We start from the raw sequence: 18,918 nt of genomic DNA, 5'->3' as shown, positions 1-18,918 counted from the left end.
CTTCCTACAGTCAGGAGTGACTATGGGCCTAAAATTAGGATCCATAAAGGTCCAGATTTCGGCCCTATCTATTTTCTTTCAAAAAGAACTGGCTTCACTACCTGAAGTTCAGACGTTTGTTAAGGGAGTGCTGCATATTCAGCCTTCTTTTGTGCCTCCAGTGGCACCTTGGGATCTTAACGTTGTGTTGGATTTCCTGAAATCCCACTGGTTTGAGCCACTTAAGACCGTGGAACTAAAATATCTCACGTGGAAAGTGGTCATGCTATTGGCCTTAGCTTCGGCTAGGCGTGTGTCAGAATTGGCGGCTTTGGTCGTGTAAAAGCCCTTATCTGATCTTCCATATGGACAGGGCAGAATTGAGGACTCGTCCCCAATTTCTCCCTAAGGTGGTATCAGCGTTTCATTTGAACCAACCTATTGTGGTGCCTGCGGCTACTAGGGACTTGGAGGACTCCAAGTTACTAGATGTAGTCAGGGCTTTGAAAATCTATGTAGCCAGGACGGCTGGAGTCAGGAAGACTGACTCGTTTATCCTGCATTCGCCCAACAAGCTGGGTGCTCCTGCTTCAAAGCAAACTATTGCGCGCTGGATCTGTAACACGATTCAGCAAGCTCATTCTGCGGCAGGATTGCCGCATCCTAAATCAGTAAAAGCCCATTCCACGAGGAAGGTGGGCTCTTCTTGGGCGGCTGCCCGAGGGGTCTCGGCTTTACAACTTTGCCGAGCTGCTACTTGGTCGGGTTCAAACACATTTGCTAAATTCTACAAGTTTGATACCCTGGCTGAGGAGGACCTTGCCTTTATTGCCTTTGCTCATTCGGTGCTGCAGAGTCGTCCGCACTCTCCCGCCCGTTTGGGAGCTTTGGTATAATCCCCATGGTCCTTACGGAGTACCCAGCATCCACTAGGACGTCAGAGAAAATAAGAATTTACTCACCGGTAATTCTATTTCTCGTAGTCTGTAGTGGATGCTGGGAGCCCGTCCCAAAGTGCGGACTCTCTGCAATACATGTATATAGTTATTGCTTGCCTGAAGGGTTATTGTTTTGAGCCATCTGTTGACTGAGGCTCAGTTGTTGTTCATACTGTTAACTGGGTATGGTTATCACAAGTTGTACGGTGTGATTGGTGTGGCTGGTATGAGTCTTACCCTGGATTCCAAATCCTTTCCTTGTAATGTCAGCTCTTCCGGGCACAGTTTCCTTAACTGAGGTCTGGAGGAGGGGCATAGAGGGAGGAGCCAGTGCACACCAGATATAGTACCTAATCTTTCTTTTAGAGTGCCCAGTCTCCTGCGGAGCCCGTCTATTCCCCATGGTCCTTACGGAGTCCCCAGCATCCACTACGGACTACGAGAAATAGAATTACTGGTGAGTAAATTCTTATTTTTACCTGAAAATAGCTCCCTAGGACTCACTTTTAAGAAATTAGTGGGTCCCACAGGATGCCTTCTAATCTGGCTGTGTGTGTCCTGCCTGCTCCCATACCGCAGCCAATCACCACCTGCATGTTGTCTGGCTGGGGACACACTACAATCACCATGCTGTCTGTACTGTTACCCCAGACAATCACCGTGGCGCAAAATGGCACCTGTAGCCACCGCTCAGTGCGACTCGAGATCCCTGCTGTCGCTCAAAACGAAAGTACAGAATACAAGCAGTATTTGCAATAGTTCAGTGGATCCTTTTGCCTCTATCCGCCTGTGTGGATTTGGCGTGAGCGGCATGTTTCAAACCCGAATGCTCCGATCCCTGCAAGACGCTAGCGCTACACTGCAGGAATCCCAGCACATAGGCGACTGTGTAACAACATCATAGCCTCTGGGATGAGACGCCGCTCAAACTAAATCCACACAGACTGATAGAGACAAAATGATCCACTGAACTATTGCATTATGAACTTTGGCTGCTATGAGATCAAACAGTCCCGAAGGCTGGGCAGAAACAGAGGCCTGTATCATTATATGGCCTGGTTCTGTTGATGCAATAGCCCATAACCCGCTAGTATAAAGCCACACAGGGGAGCGCTCTCATAAGCGGCACCCTAGCAGTGTAACATGCAGGACAGCGATGAGCTCCGAGCACGATGGGAGCAAGAGTATCCCTACCGAAGGGCCCGTAAGCCGGAGCTGCAAGTGTTGTGCTGGTCCAAAGATATCCCTTACGTGGACACAGACACCCGTGAGGTTCTCATCGACCGCTTTGGGGAATGGGCACGAACACACCCTATGGGCCCGGATTACGACACTGACTGTGAGCCTATAGAAGACCCGAGGCCCCAGAAGCCCAGGCGGCAGGAAGATGTCGTCTCCATTCAGTTTTAGAGGCCCTGGGACACCGAGGGCCCCGTCTGGGATTCTGAGATTTTCTGCCATTTAGGAAAACTAAAACGAACATTGACACCCACCTCCAAATGTTCGAGAACCTGATGAGGGCCTACTGAGTCAGTCCCAAGGATTGGTCCAAGTACCTAGGTCCCAGTTTGACCAGAAAGGAACTGGAGGCCTACCAGGGGCACAGTATCCAGGCATGCGGGGAGTATGCTGAGCTGAAGAAGGCACTACTAGCCCGATTTCAAATCACAGCGGAGACCTACCGCCAACAGTTCCGGAGCTCCAGGAAAAAGGACGGGAGCTCCTTTGTGGAGTACGGCTCGCACCTGAGAAACCTCTTCCGGAAATGGGCCGAGGAAATACAAGCCGTCGGCTCCGGGCAAATCACGGACTTGATGGTACTGGCACAACTCACCCAACTACCAGTGGATCTACGAGAAAGGGTGTTTGATCGTGGCCCCACCATCCCGGAAGCGGCTACGACTGGTCGTCAAATTTACTGCCAACCGTCCCAGTTGGAGGAAACGCAAACCCGACCACCTTCTCCGGGGTACAACAAGTCACTCTTAACCGACAGAAGGGAAATCTCCCCCCTCCCCCACTAAGCCAACCATTCCCCAGTGGGAGCCTCAGTGGTCAGTTTTCCACCATCATGGTCCAGACCTCGATCCTCAGTGGGGGCTCACGACTGCTACCGGTGGCCAAGGGTGTCTCGCGAGGTGAAAGACTACTGCGCATTGTGTGACACCTGGCAGCAGTTAGTGGGAAGCCCCCCCAGATCCCCCATGATGCCCATCATCTGAGAACCATTTAGGCGGGTAGCCATACACCTTGTAGGTCCTCTGATGGTGCCCAGCAGCTCCGGCAGAAAGTACATCCTCACTCTGGTGGATGTGGCCACCCGATACCCAGAAGCCGTGGCTCTTGCCTCCATCGATGCAGAGCACGTGGTACAGTCCCTGGTGGACATCTTCAGCAGGGTAGGATACCCACAGGAGGTACTGACAGACCAGGGATCACAATTCCAGTGAGAGCTAGTAAAAACTATGTAGGAGAGGTGGGGGATGTAAAGGCCCTCCAGACCACCGCTTACCACCCACAAACCAACGGGTTATGTGAGAGTTTTGATGGGACCCTCCAGTCTCTGCTCAGGGCTTATGTACACGCAGAGGGGAAGGAATGGGAGAATACCCTTCCGCATCTCCTGTTCGCCTACCGGGGAGGTGCCACAAGAGTCTGCCGGATAATCCTACTTTGAGCTGTTATATGGCCACTCAGTACAAGTATCCCTAGACCTGGTTAAGGATGGATGGGAGGGTACATTTCGGGACCCTGAGCAGCCAGTCCTGTGGTGCGTCGAACAACTGCAGACCCGGCTGAAATGGGTGATAGGACTAGCCCAGGAACACTTAGCCCAGGCCCAGCAAAAAGAGTGGCATGACCAGCACGCCAGAGTCCGGGAATTGGTCCCGAGGCAGAAGGTGATGGTCTTGATACCAGTGAGACATAACAAACTCCAAGCTACCTGGGCGGTACCCTGTACTGTCATGGTAAAGAAAGGTCCCGTAACTTACATAGTGACCCTGGACAAAGGAGGCAGACAGTGGCGTGTCTTCCACATCACTCGGCTGAAGGCATATGTGGAGAGACACGTAGTGGCAATAGCGTTGTGCTGCCCACCCATGGGTGAGTCAGAGATAGACCCCTCCCCGACCTGCTTGAGGTCACGAGACAGACCCTGGGTATAGAAGCTGTACAGGTAGGAACCAGGCTGGAGTCCCAACAGCAGCAGGAAATATGGGAGGTGCTCTGGGGGTATGAGTCCCAGTTCACCTGCCTGCCAGGGTGCACCCTATTAGGCACCCATCATGTGGACACCGGGGAGGCCAAACCTTACAGACAGGTCTCGTATCGAATTACCCCAGGGGTGGTGGAACAAGTTAGGGCTGAGATAGCAGAGATGCTGCTACTCAGAGTGATAGTCCCCTCCCGCAGTCCCTGGGTGGCTGGGATGGTACTAGTTTCCAAAAACGATGGTACCACACCCGCTTCTGTGTGGACTACCGGAAGCTAAATGAGGTAACCGTGACCGATGCATACCCCATGCCACCAATTGATGAGCTGTTGGATAGGGGTGGTTTTCAGTATGCCGGCTGTCGGGATCCCGGCGCACAGTATACCGGCGCCGGAATCCCGAGAGCCGGCATACCGACACTTATTCTCCCTCGTGGGGGTCCAGGACCCCCCTGGAGGGAGAATAAAACAGCGTGGAGTACGTAGCGCGCCACCGTGCCCGCAGCGTGGCTAGCACAGCGAGCCCGCAAGGGGCTCATTTGCGCTCGCCACACTGTCGGTAAGCCGGCGGTCGGGCTCCCGGCGCCGGTATGCTTGTCGCCGGGAGCCCGACCACCGGCCTACCATACTACACCCGTTGGATAGGATAGGTGGGTCTCACTATGTGTCCACCCTGGATTTAAGCAAGGAATATTGGCAAATACTTCTATCCAGGGAAGCACAGGAGCGCTCTGCATTCATCACCCCCTGTGGCCTCTTTGAATATATGAAGCTGCCATTTGGGATGAAGAATGCCCCGGCCACCTTCCAGTGCACTGTGGATCACATGCTGGAAGGATGTCAGGAGTTCGCCCATGTCTACCTGGACAACATAGTTATCTTTAGTGCCAACTGGGAGGAGCATCTGGTCCATGTCAGGGAGGTGCTAGGCGAATCCAGCAAACCGGCTTCACCATCTGACCGGACAAGTGCCAGATGGGGATGGCAGATGTCCAATACCTGGGACACCGAGTGGGCGTGGGGCAGGTGCGCCCAGATCCTGCCAAGGTAGAAGCTATTCTGAATTGGCCCCGGCCGACCTCCCAAAAGCAAGTACGTGCTTTCCTGGGGACTGCCGGGTACTACCGGAAGTTTGTGGCCCAGCCCCTAACCGACCTGACAAAGAAAAAGCATGCCAAGCCGATAGCATGGACCATGGACTGTGAGAGGGCCTTTTCCCAGCTAAAAGCCATTCTGTCCATCTCCCCAGTGCTAGCCACCCCTGACTTTAACAATGCTTCTTGGTTCAGACCGATGCCTCGGACCACGGGCTGGGTGCCATTCTAAGTGAAGTGGGGCAGGATGGCCGAGACCATCCGGTAGTGTACCTTTCCCGGAAACTCTTGGATCAGGAAAGGGTCTATGCCACCATCAAGAAAGAGTGTTTAGAAATCGTATGGGCCTTAAAAAATCATTTTAAAAAAGTCCTGCCGTATCTATATGGGAAAGAGTTCACAGTCCTGACAGATCATAACCCACTGAGATGGCTTCAGAAAACCTCTGGGGAAAATGGGAGACTGTTACGATGGAGTCTGGCCCTCCAATCTCATAATTTCTCTATCGCTCACAAAAAGGGAAAAGACCACGCCGACGGGTTGTCCCGACAGGAGGAGCCAGATCCGGCACCCAGGATAGCACTGGGCCCAGTCAGTCTGCCCGGCCCCGAATCAGGAGCCAGCCCCCCGGACCGGATTTAAAAAGGGGAGGTATGTGAGGATCCCCGTGTTGTCTAGTAGCTAGCCCGGAAAGGTGGAACCCACACCTGGGTTCTTAAATGCAAGCCCAGTGTCCAGAATTCCCTTCCATACTTGAGATTTCAGACTGACCAGCTCCCTTCTCCCCTGCCCGGGACTACAGGCTAAACATAAACAAACTGCAGACTCTAAGGCACCATCCCAGCAGGGAGCCAGGCGATGCAGGGGACATTTACATTTTCAGATTCAAAAATCCACCCAATCCCTGCCCAGAACTGTGGGATAAAAAGGGGCTGCCACAGGGACTCAGGGATCTATCGTTGGGCTGTGTTGTGTAGTCACTGACCTTGTGAGATCATCCCGACCCGCCAGATCGACCATCATCCGCCACCCCTGACAGCAGACACCAGGAGAGACATTCGTACACTTTGGGCTAGCTGCCCTCAGGAACAGTCCTAGGTGCCTGGTTTAGTGTGCCAGCCAAAAGCCGGGTGCCTTCTCAGCATGCCCTACTCTCAGGAGTAGTGGACATCACGGGCCGTGCGGCCGGGAACAGCAAGAAGGATACCAGCAAGACTCCCAGCTCCCACGCTTCTGAGGTGAATATGACCTGCCTAAGGGAAAGTGGTTACCTTGTGTGGTTATGTACTAGTTATAGTCGCAAAAGGGTTAATTGTTAGTGTTACCTTCCATGTAAATAGGGTTATGTTATTGTGTTCATTTATCTACCTGGTGTGCATAAATAAAAAGTGCGTTTGTACCTGGCTATTGTGTCCCATTGTGTGATTCTGAACCATAGAGGCAACCGGGGCGCCGTGCAGTGCTGTAACCACTGCCTTTATGAAGACAGTGACGGTAGCGTGGGAGGAGACATGCACATAACAACCCGGCAGTCTCCACAGTCTGTATCCCTTGCTTATTGTCCCTTTGGTCCGTGCTCCCTTCACCTCTCCCCTCAGGGACCCCGATTGTGATCTTCTCTGTCACCCTATCATCTCATCATCTGATAATCACATATATACACTGTACTCAGTCACTGTGTCTCTCCTACAGATGGACCCAGTAACAGAGATACCCCAGAGAGATGTCCCCGTCCTCTGTATTCCCAGGACTGCACAGAGGAGAATCACAGGATCCCACAGGAGGATCAGGTAGGTGGGATTTAGGGTCTCATCAATATACCAAAGTGACTGTCACTATATGATCTGTAGAGCAGCTGTGTGTGTCTTATACATCGATAATCCGATTTTTTCCATTAATAAAATTAAAATAATATGTTTTATTTTTTTTGTTATTTTAGCTTGAAGTCCTATCTAATATTAAGTTAGAAGATATAAAGGGAGAATATATTTATGCGACTGATATGAAGGCAAAATACATAAAGGAAGAAGAGGAGACATATGTGAGGGGTGATCAGCAGTGTAAGGAGGAGGAAATCCCAACAGATATCGGCACAGGTGAGTAATAATCACTTATTATAGAGCAGAGTCACATATTCTCCTTGCTCAGTCACTACAGAAGTCTCTTCCCCTACACCCTCCTCTGTCAAGTCAAACTAGTAAGGGAAATGTATCTGCCCAGTGTGGGAGTCAGGACCATCAGCCCCTATTATACTCCTGCTCTACCCCTCACATCATGTCACTGTGTGTTACCAGCCCAGAGATCTGACCAGTCTCCTCCCCACATTCTCTGGTGTATCTCATACATCAGGAGCCATCAGCCCCTATTCTACTCCTGCTCTACCCCTCACATCATGTCACTGTGTGTTATCAGCCCAGAGATCTGACCAGTCTCCTCCCCAAACTCTCTGGTGTATCTCATACATCAGGAGCCATGAGCCCCTATTATACTCCTGCTCTCCCCCTCACATCATATCACTGTGTGTTACCAGCCCAGAGATCTGACCAGTCTTCTCCCCACATTCTCTGGTGTATCTCATACATCAGGAGCCATCAGCCCCTATTATACTCCTGCTCTACCCCTCACATCATGCCACTGTGTGTTATCAGCCCAGAGATCTGACCAGTCTCCTCCCCACACTCTCTGGTGTATCTCATACATCAGGAGCCATGAGCCCCTATTATACTCCTGCTCTCCCCCTCACATCATGTCACTGTGTGTTACCAGCCCAGAGATCTGACCAGTCTCCTCCCCACACTCTCTGGTGTATCTCATACATCAGGAGCCATCAGCCTCTATTATACTCCTGCCCTTCCCCTCACATCATGTCACCGTGTGTTACCAGCCCAGAGATCTGACCAGTCTCCTCCCCACACTCTCTGGTGTATCTCCATACATCAGGAGTGATCAGGTCCTATTATACTCCTGCTCTCCCCCTCACATCATGTCACTGTGTGTTACCAGCCCAGAGATCTGACCAGTCTCCTCCCCACACTCTGGTGTATCTCATACATCAGGAGCCATCAGCCCCTATTATACTCCTGCTGTACCCCTCACATCATGTCACTGTGTGTTACCAGCCCAGAGATCTGACCAGTCTCCTCCCCACACTCTCTGGTGTATCTCATACATCAGGAGCCATGAGCCCCTATTATACTCCTGCTCTCCCCCTCACATCATGTCACTGTGTGTTATCAGCCCAGAGATCTGACCAGTCTCCTCCCCACACTCTCTGGTGTATCTTATACATCAGGAGCCATGAGCCCCTATTATACTCCTGCTCTCCCCCTCACATCATGTCACTGTGTGTTACCAGCCCAGAGATCTGACCAGTCTCCTCCCCACACTCTCTGGTGTATCTCATACATCAGGAGCCATCAGCCTCTATTATACTCCTGCTCTTCCCCTCACATCATGTCACTGTGTGTTACCAGCCCAGAGATCTGACCAGTCTCCTCCCCACACTCTCTGGTGTATCTCATACATCAGGAGCCATGAGCCCCTATTATACTCCTGCTCTCCCCCTCACATCATGTCACTGTGTGTTACCAGCCCAGAGATCTGACCAGTCTCCTCCCCACACTCTCTGGTGTATCTCATACATCAGGAGCCATCAGCCCCTATTATACTCCTGCTCCCCCCTCACACCATGTCACTGTGTGTTACCAGCCCAGAGATCTGACCAGTCTCCTCCCCACACTCTGGTGTATCTCATACATCTGGAGCCATTAGCCCCTATTATACTTCTGCTCTCCTTCTCACATCATGTCACTGTGTGTTACCAGCCCAGAGATCTGACCAGTCTCCTCCCCACATTCTCTGGTGTATCTCATACATCAGGAGCCATCAGCCCCTATTATACTCCTGCTCTACCCCTCACATCATGTCACTGTGTATTACCAGCCCAGAGATCTGACCAGTCTCCTCCCCACACTCTCTGGTGTATCTCATACATCAGGAGCCATGAGCCCCTATTATACTCCTGCTCTCCCCCTCACATCATGTCACTGTGTGTTACCAGCCCAGAGATCTGACCAGTCTCCTCCCCACACTCTCTGGTGTATCTCATACATCAGGAGCCATCAGCCTCTATTATACTCCTGCTTTTCCCCTCACATCATGTCACCGTGTGTTACCAGCCCAGAGATCTGACCAGTCTCCTCCCCACACTCTCTGGTGTATCTCCATACATCAGGAGTGATCAGGTCCTATTATACTCCTGCTCTCCCCCTCACATCATGTCACTGTGTGTTACCAGCCCAGAGATCTGACCAGTCTCCTCCTCACACTCTCTGGTTTATCTCATACATCGGGAGCCATCAGCCCCTATTTGACTCTTGCTCTCCTAAGCTATGTTTTGTCTATGCAGCACGAGTAACGTACATTTGCTGTATGTATATATTTCTCTGACGTCCTAGTGGATGCTGGGGACTCCGTAAGGACCATGGGGAATAGACGGGCTCCGCAGGAGACTGGGCACTCTATAAGAAAGATTTGGTACTATCTGGTGTGCACTGGCTCCTCCCTCTATGCCCCTCCTCCAGACCTCAGTTAGATTTCTGTGCCCGGCCCGAGCTGGTTGCACACTAGGAGCTCTCCTGAGCTTCTAGAAAGAAAGTTTAAATTAGGTTTTTTATTTTACAGTGAGACCTGCTGGCAACAGGCTCACTGCATCGAGGGACTAAGGGGAGAAGAAGCGAACCTACCTGCTTGCAGCTAGCTTGGGCTTCTTAGGCTACTGGACACCATTAGCTCCAGAGGGATCGACCGCAGGACCCGTCCTTGGTGTTCGTTCTCGGAGCCGCGCCGCCGTCCCCCTTACAGAGCCAGAAGCATGAAGATGGTCCGGAAAATCGGCGGCAGAAGGCTTCAGTCTTCACCAAGGTAGCGCACAGCACTGCAGCTGTGCGCCATTGCGACACATACACACTTCACACTCCGGTCACTGAGGGTGCAGGGCGCTGGGGGGGGGCGCCCTGAGCAGCAATAATATCACCTTGGCTGGCAAAATAACCACAATATATAGCCCCAGAGGCTATATATGTGGTAATTACCCCTGCCAGAATACAGAAAAAAGCGGGAGAAAAGTCCGCCGAAAAAGGGGCGGAGCCATCTCTCTCAGCACACTGGCGCCATTATTCCCTCACAGTTCCGCTGGAAGGAAGCTCCCTGACTCTCCCCTGCAGTCTACACTACAGAAAGGGTAAAAAAGAGAGGGGGGCACTAAATTTGGGCGCAGTTTAATACAATAAGCAGCTATAAAGGGTCATAATTCAGTTAGTCCCTGTATTATTATAGCGCTCTGGTGTGTGCTGGCATACTCTCTCTCTGTCTCCCCAAAGGGCTTTTGTGGGGTCCTGTCTCCTTTAAGAGCATTCCCTGTGTGTGTGCGGTGTGTCGGTACGGCTGTGTCGACATGTTTGATGAGACTTATGTGGAGGCGGAGCAGATGCCTATAAATGTGTTGTCACCCACTGCGGGGCAGACACCTGAGTGGATGGACTTATGGAAGGAATTACGTGCAAGTGTCGACTCCTTACATAAAAAATTTGACGACATGCCAAATGCGGGACAGCCGGCTTCTCAGCTCGTGCCTGCCCAGACGATTCAAAGGCCGCCAGGGGCCCTGAAACGACCACTACCTCAGATGGCAGACACAGATGTCGACACGGATGCTGATGCAAGTGTCAACGACGATGAGTCAAATTTAATGTCCACTAGGGCCATTTGTGGCATGATTGAGGCAATGAAAGAGGTATTACACCTTTCTGATATAAACCCAGGTACCTCTAAAAAGGGTATTATGTTTGGGGAGAAAAAACTACCAATAGTTTTTCCCCCATCTGAGGAATTAAATGATGTGTGTGAAGAAGCGTGGGCTTTCCCCGATAAAAAATTGGTGATTTCAAAAAAATTACTAATGGCGTTCCCTTTCTCGCCAGAGGATAGGTCACGTTGGGAAACCCCCCCTAGGGTGGATAAAGCGCTCACACGTTTGTCTAAAATGGTGGCACTACCGTCTCCGGATTCGGCCGCCCTAAAGGAACCTGCTGATAGAAAGCAGGAGGCTATCCTAAAATCTATATACAGACACACTGGTGTTATACTGAGACCAGCTATTGCTTCAGCCTGGATGTGCAGTGCTGCTGCTGCTTGGTCAGATTCCCTGTCGGAAAATATTGACACCCTAGACAGAGACACTATATTGCTAACCATAGAGCATATAAAAGACTCAGTCTTATACATGAGAGATGCACAGAGGGAGATCTGCCGGCTGGCATCTAGAATAAGTGCATTGTCCATTTCTGCTAGGAGAGGCTTATGGACTCGGCAGTGGACAGGAGATGCAGATTCTAAAAGGCACATGGAAGTTTTGCCTTATAAGGGTGAGGAGTTATTCGGGGACGGTCTCTCAGACCTTGTTTCCACAGCAACAGCTGGGAAGTCTGCATTTTTGCCCCATGTCCCCTCACAGCCTAAGAAAGCACCGTATTACCAAGTACAGTCCTTTCGACCCCAGAAAAACAGGCGGGGAAAAGGCGGGTCCTTTCTGTCTAGAGGCAGAGGAAGGGGGAAAAAGCTGCAACACACAGCAGGTTCCCAGGACCAAAAGTCCTCCCCCGCTTCTTCCAAATCTGCCGCATGACGGTGGGGCTCCACAGGTGGAGCCAGGTACGGTGGGGGGCCGCCTCAAGAATTTCAGCGATCAGTGGGCTCGCTCACGGGTGGATCCCTGGATCCTTCAAGTAGTATCTCAGGGGTACAAGCTGGAATTCGAGGCGCCTCCCCCCTGCCGTTTCCACAAATCGGCCTTACCGACGACTCCCTCGGGCAGGGAGGCTGTGCTAGAGGCCATTCACAAACTGTATTCCCAGCAGGTGATAGTCAAGGTACCCCTACTTCAACAAGGCCGGGACTACTATTCCACACTGTTTGTGGTACCGAAACCAGACGGTTCGGTGAGACCCATTTTAAATTTGAAATCCTTGAACACTTACATAACAAAATCCAAGTTCAAGATGGAATCGCTCAGGGCGGTTATTGCAAGCCTGGACGAGGGGGATTACATGGTATCCCTGGACATCAAGGATGCTTACCTGCATGTCCCCATTTACCTTCCTCACCAGGAGTACCTCAAATTTGTGGTACAGGATTGCCATTACCAATTCCAGACACTACCGTTTGGACTGTCCACGGCACCGAGGGTGTTTACCAAAGTAATGGCAGAAATGATGATACTCCTTCGAAAAAAGGGAGTTTTAATTATCCCGTACTTGGACGATCTCCTTATAAAGGCGAGGTCCAGGGAGCAGTTACTGGTCGGAGTAGCACTATCTCGGGATGTGCTACAACAGCATGGCTGGATTCTAAACATTCCAAAGTCACAACTGGTTCCTTCCACTCGCTTACTGTTCCTGGGGATGATTTTGGACAGAGAACTGAAAAAAGTGTTTCTCCCGCAGGAGAAAGCCAAGGAGCTGTCATCTCTAGTCAGAGACCTCCTAAAACCGAAACGGGTATCGGTGCATCACTGCACACGAGTTATGGGAAAAATGGTGGCTTCATACGAAGCAATTCCATTCGGCAGGTTCCATGCGAGGACCTTCCAGTGGGACCTCTTGGACAAGTGGTCGGGATCGCATCTTCAGATGCATCAACTGATAACCCTGTCTCCAAGGACCAGGGTGTCTCTACTGTGGTGGCTGCAGAGTGCTCATCTTCTAGAGGGCCGCAGTTTCGGCATACAGGACTGGGTCCTGGTGACCACGGATGCCAGCCTTCGAGGCTGGGGAGCAGTCACACAGGGAAGAAACTTCCAAGGACTATGGTCAAGTCAGGAGACTTCCCTACACATAAATATTCTGGAACTCAGGCAAAACCCCTGCTTCAAAACCAGCCGGTACTGATCCAGTCAGACAACATCACGGCAGTCGCCCATGTGAACCGACAGGGTGGCACAAGAAGCAGGATGGCGATGGCAGAAGCCACAAGGATTCTCCGATGGGCGGAAAATCACGTCTTAGCACTGTCAGCAGTGTTCATTCCGGGAGTGGACAACTGGGAAGCAGACTTCCTCAGCAGACACGACCTACACCCGGGAGAGTGGGGACTTCATCCAGAAGTCTTCCTACTGTTGGTAAACCGTTGGGAAAGGCCACAGGTGGACATGATGGCGTCCCGCCTCAACAAAAAGCTAAAGAGATATTGCGCCAGGTCAAGGGACCCTCAGGCGATAGCTGTGGACGCTCTAGTGACACCGTGGGTGTACCAGTCGGTTTATGTGTTCCCTCCTCTGCCTCTCATACCAAAGGTACTGAGAATAATAAGAAGGCGAGGAGTAAGAACAATACTCGTGGTTCCGGATTGGCCAAGAAGGGCTTGGTACCCAGAACTTCAAGAAATGATATCAGAGGACCCATGGCCTCTACCGCTCAGACAGGATCTGCTACAGCAGGGGCCCTGTCTGTTCCAAGACTTACCGCGGCTGCGTTTGACGGCATGGCGGTTGAATTCCGGATCCTAAAGGAAAAGGGCATTCCGGAGGAAGTCATTCCTACGCTGATAAAAGCCAGGAAAGAAGTAACCGCGAACCATTATCACCGTATTTGGCGAAAATATGTTGCGTGGTGTGAGGCCAGGAAGGCCCCAACAGAGGAATTTCAGCTGGGTCGGTTTCTGCACTTCCTACAGTCGGGAGTGACTATGGGCCTAAAATTGGGTTCCATTAAGGTCCAGATTTCGGCCCTGTCGATTTTCTTCCAGAAAGATCTGGCTTCACTGCCTGAAGTTCAGACTTTTGTAAAGGGAGTGCTTCATATTCAGCCCCCTTTTGTGCCTCCCGTGGCACCTTGGGATCTCAATGTGGTGTTGAGTTTCCTAAAATCACATTGGTTTGAACCACTTAAAACTGTGGATCTGAAATATCTCACGTGGAAAGTGGTCATGTTATTGGCCTTGGCTTCGGCCAGGCGTGTGTCAGAATTGGCGGCTTTGTCTTGTAAAAGCCCTTATCTGATTTTCCATATGGATAGGGCAGAATTGAGGACTCGTCCCCAGTTTCTCCCTAAGGTGGTATCTGCTTTTCACTTGAACCAACCTATTGTGGTGCCTGCGGCTACTAGGGACTTGGAGGATTCCAAGTTACTGGATGTAGTCAGGGCCTTGAAACTTTATGTTTCCAGGACGGCTGGATTCAGGAAGACTGACTCGCTTTTTGTCCTGTATGCACCCAACAAGATAGGTGCTCCTGCTTCTAAGCAGACTATTGCTCGCTGGATTTGTAGCACAATTCAGCTGGCGCATTCTGCGGCTGGATTGCCGCATCCTAAATCAGTGAAAGCCCATTCCACGAGGAAAGTGGGCTCATCTTGGGCGGCTGCCCGAGGGGTCTCAGCTTTACAACTTTGCCGAGCTGCAACTTGGTCAGGGGCAAACACGTTTGCTAAATTCTACAAATTTGATACCCTGGCTGAGGAGGACCTTGAGTTCTCTCATTCGGTGCTGCAGAGTCATCCGCACTCTCCCGCCCGTTTGGGAGCTTTGGTATAATCCCCATGGTCCTTACGGAGTCCCCAGCATCCACTAGGACGTCAGAGAAAATAAGATTTTACTCACCGGTAAATCTATTTCTCGTAGTCCGTAGTGGTTGCTGGGCGCCCATCCCAAGTGCGGATTGTCTGCAATACTTGTATATAGTTATTGCCTAACTAAAGGGTTATTGTTGAGCCATCTGTTGAGAGGCTCTGTTATATTTCATACTGTTAACTGGGTATAGTATCACGAGTTATACGGTGTGATTGGTGTGGCTGGTATGAGTCTTACCCGGGATTCAAAATCCTTCCTTATTGTGTCAGCTCTTCCGGGCACAGTATCCTAACTGAGGTCTGGAGGAGGGGCATAGAGGGAGGAGCCAGTGCACACCAGATAGTACCAAATCTTTCTTATAGAGTGACCAGTCTCCTGCGGAGCCCGTCTATTCCCCATGGTCCTTACGGAGTCCCCAGCATCCACTACGGACTACGAGAAATAGATTTACCGGTGAGTAAAATCTTATTATTTAATTATAGAAAATTGTTTGCAGTTTAAATTGAAATTAAAATATCACTAACTACAAAAATGTGATCCTCATTGTAAATAAATTTTCCTTTCATACATTTATTTTCAACAGATGAACACACAAACAGGAACACGTCAGAGGGATATCTCAGTGTGTCTCCAGATTATAAAATAGAAGATAACATCACACAGGATTACCTGGGGAAAAACACCATTATTTTGAATATACATCCAGTACTTTCCACTGCAGATAAATCACCTGATCCCTACAATCATCTGGAATGTTATCCTCATCCCTCAGATATAACGAAACATAATACTTCTCATAAAGGTGATTTAGTATTTGCCTGTGCTAAATGTGGTGAAAGTTTTACACATTGGTCAGTTTTTGTTATGCATCAGAGAACTCACACAGTTGAAAAATCATTTATTTGCTCTGAGTGTGGGAAATGTTTTACAAAGAAAGCAAATCTTATTACACATCAGAGAAGTCACACAGGTGAGAAACCATTTTCATGCTCTGAGTGTGGGAAATGTTTTACACACAAATCACATCTTGTTACACATGAGAGCTATCACACAGGTGAGAGGCCATTTCCATGCTCTGAGTGCGGGAAATGCTTTACACAAAAATCAAATCTTGTTACACATCAGAGAAGTCACACAGGTGACAAGCCATTTCCATGTTCTGAGTGTGGAAAAAGTTTTACACACAAGTCACGTCTTGTTAAACATCAGAGAAGTCACACAGGTGAGAAGGCGTTTCCATGTCCTGAGTGTGGGGAATGTTTTACATGGAAATTAGATTTAGTTAAACATCAGAGAAGTCACACAGGTGAGAGGCCATTTCCATGCTCTGAATGTGGGAAATGTTTTAAACAGAAATCAGCTCTTGTTATGCATCACAGAAGTCACACAGGTGAGAGGCCATTTCCATGTTCTGAGTGTGGGAAGTGTTTTACACTGAAATCAAATCTTGTTACACATCAGAGAAGTCACACCGGTGTGAAACCATTTCCATGTCCTGAGTGTGGGAAATGTTTTACACAGAAATCACATCTTGTTCTACATGAGAGAAGTCACACAGGTGAGAGTTTATTTCCGTGTTCTGAGTGTGGGAAATGTTTTACACGGAAATCAACTCTTGTTACACATCAGAGAACTCACACAGGTGAGAAGCCATTTCCATGTCCTGAGTGTGGGAAATGTTTTACATGGAAATTTGATTTAGGTAAACATCAGAGAAGTCACACAGGTGAGAGGCCATTTCCATGCTCTGAATGTGGCAAATGTTTTACACAGAAATCAGCTCTTGTTATACATCACAGAAGTCACACAGGTGAGAGGCCATTTCCATGTTCTGAGTGTGGGAAATGTTTTACACACAAATCAGCTCTTGTTATACATCACAGAAGTCACACAAATGAGAGGCCATTTCCATGCTCTGAGTGTGGGAAATGTTTTACACAGAAATCAGCTCTTGTTACACATGAGAGAAATCACACAGGGAAGAAGCCATTTCCATGCTCTGAGTGTGGCAAATGTTTTGCAATTCATTCAAATCTGATTAAACATGAGAAAATTCATACAAGTAAAAAAAAAATTCCTTGAGCTAATCAGACAATGGGGGTAATTCCAAGTTGATCGCAGCAGGAAATTGTTTAGCAGTTGGGCAAAACCATGTGCACTGCATGGGAGGCAGATATAACATTTGCAGAGAGAGTTAGATTTGGGTGGGTTATTTTGTTTCTGTGCAGGGTAAATACTGGCTGCTTTATTTTTACACTGCAATTTAGATTGCAGATTGAGCACACCACACCCAAATCTATCTCTTTCTGCACATGTTACATCTGCCTCCCCTGCAGTGCACATGGTTTTGCCCAACTGCTAAAAAATTTCCTGCTGCGATCAATTTGGAATTACCCCCAATATACGGGATTGCAGTAATACTGTTCACATTGTAGAATCTGCTGATAATAATGTGACATAAATACATTCAAACTCAAACACAAAGGTGTATAAGAGTTATGTAGGGCATATAAAAGCTCCAGACACGCAGTATAGTAACATGTTTATGATTTTATATTCCACGTGTTTCTGTGGATATTGATGCATTTTGTCACACTTTGGCAAATTTGTTTTTTAAAGTTTCCATAAAGTTGTTGAAACGCGTCAATAAAATCATGTGGTGGGGACATATTTTTATCTATTGTGTGGCAGAGAGATTGTTACTAACCAGTGAGGTGCTGTGAGGTTAATGCCTGGGGAGGCACTGGCTAGTATCAGGCAGATTTACACACCCACACACACAGATATGAACCTGCTGGTTCATATGGGCATTATACAAAGGTGCAATAGTATATGCAAATTATATATATATATATATATATATATATATATATATATATATATATCATGAGCTTGTGGCAGCACTCCAAAGTCAGGAATTTATTACTGACCCGGTGCCCTCCTAGGTACCTTGTTTAGCACACGGTCCAATATAGCATAGATGGAGGCGGCACTCGGACAAATCCACACCAGAGCAGGAATTAATGCAACATTTCGAAGTGTTTATTTCACTTCATCAGACATACACAGTACAAAAACCTCATGCCTTATAAAAGGACCCCACCAGGTGTAATCAGGTTCTATCAGCACCAGCACGAGCTCCAGAAGCGGACGCCCACTGATGACGCCATCATCCCTCGACTCGTAACCGGGACAACTACCAAAACAAAGCAGTGAATCAGACAGGAGCAGCAGAGCGCCTATCCGAAAATGACAAAACAATAAAAAGGTGACAGCGCACCGATAAATACATAAAAAGAACATGTTGCAGCGTGTAAATCAGCTGTGGAGTAAACAAAAAACATGAATACATTAAAGTTCAAACAGCAAAATCAGGGTATGCATACAATAGAGATCAAATGGCAACATCAACAGCACATATAATGTTAATAGCAATAATAATATAGCAGGTGCCGTAATCATATTTACCATAGACTGCAAAAACTTAAATATATATAAAAAAACAAATTTATAAAAAACAGTGCAGCCCCAGTGTCTCATTAAGCCCTCGGGGAGCCAGCGTTTGCAATTCATGAATCCATCTAGACTCCTTTTGTAAGAACCTTAGCGACCTGTCACCGCCACATAAGCTGCAAGGTTCTTGATCAATGATCATGTATTACAAACAAGCTACACTATGTTTAGCTTGCAGAAAGTGACGAGCGACAGGTTGATGACTGACTCCAGAAGTAACAACATTTCTAATGGATAATCTGTGATTGGCAATCCTTTCCCGTAGTGTGCGATCGGTCTTCCCAACATAATTGTACCCGCAGGGGCATGTAATCAAGTAGATGATAAATTTTGTAGTGCACGTCACATGGTGTTTAATGTAATATTTCTTTCCACTGTATGGATTGCAGAAGGACTTGTCTGTAGTTAATGCCCTACGTGTGATGCAGTTCAAACATCTGAAATAACCCTTTTGTAACGTTAAGAAGGTGTTTTGTGTGACTTTATAGTTTCATAGTTTTCTCTATTAAGGGGTATTTCTTATTCCATTTATCTTAGGGTAGTCCTCACCTAGGTAT

The 18,918-nt window shown here is 48.8% G+C and overlaps 1 protein-coding gene across 4 annotated transcripts in view; it reads left to right on the top strand.

The window, feature by feature from the left end:
• Positions 1–16,987, top strand: part of LOC135054631 (gastrula zinc finger protein XlCGF26.1-like) — a 162,118-nt gene extending 145,131 nt beyond the window's left edge. For all 4 annotated transcript variants that reach the window (XM_063957843.1, XM_063957846.1, XM_063957844.1 and 1 more), the window contains exons 3-5: positions 6,917–7,014; positions 7,164–7,320; positions 15,432–16,987. In XM_063957843.1, the coding sequence (XP_063813913.1) occupies positions 6,917–7,014; positions 7,164–7,320; positions 15,432–16,930 (1,754 nt within the window). In that variant the 3' untranslated portion in view covers positions 16,931–16,987. The remainder of the gene's footprint in view (positions 1–6,916; positions 7,015–7,163; positions 7,321–15,431) is intronic.
• Positions 16,988–18,918: the final 1,931 nt, after the last annotated feature.

Source organism: Pseudophryne corroboree, chromosome 3 (assembly GCF_028390025.1).
Source record: "Pseudophryne corroboree isolate aPseCor3 chromosome 3, aPseCor3.hap2, whole genome shotgun sequence".
Lineage (NCBI taxonomy): Eukaryota > Metazoa > Chordata > Amphibia > Anura > Myobatrachidae > Pseudophryne > Pseudophryne corroboree.
The sequence above is the reverse complement of the archived record's forward strand: the minus strand, read 5'-3'. Positions and strand labels throughout refer to the sequence as shown.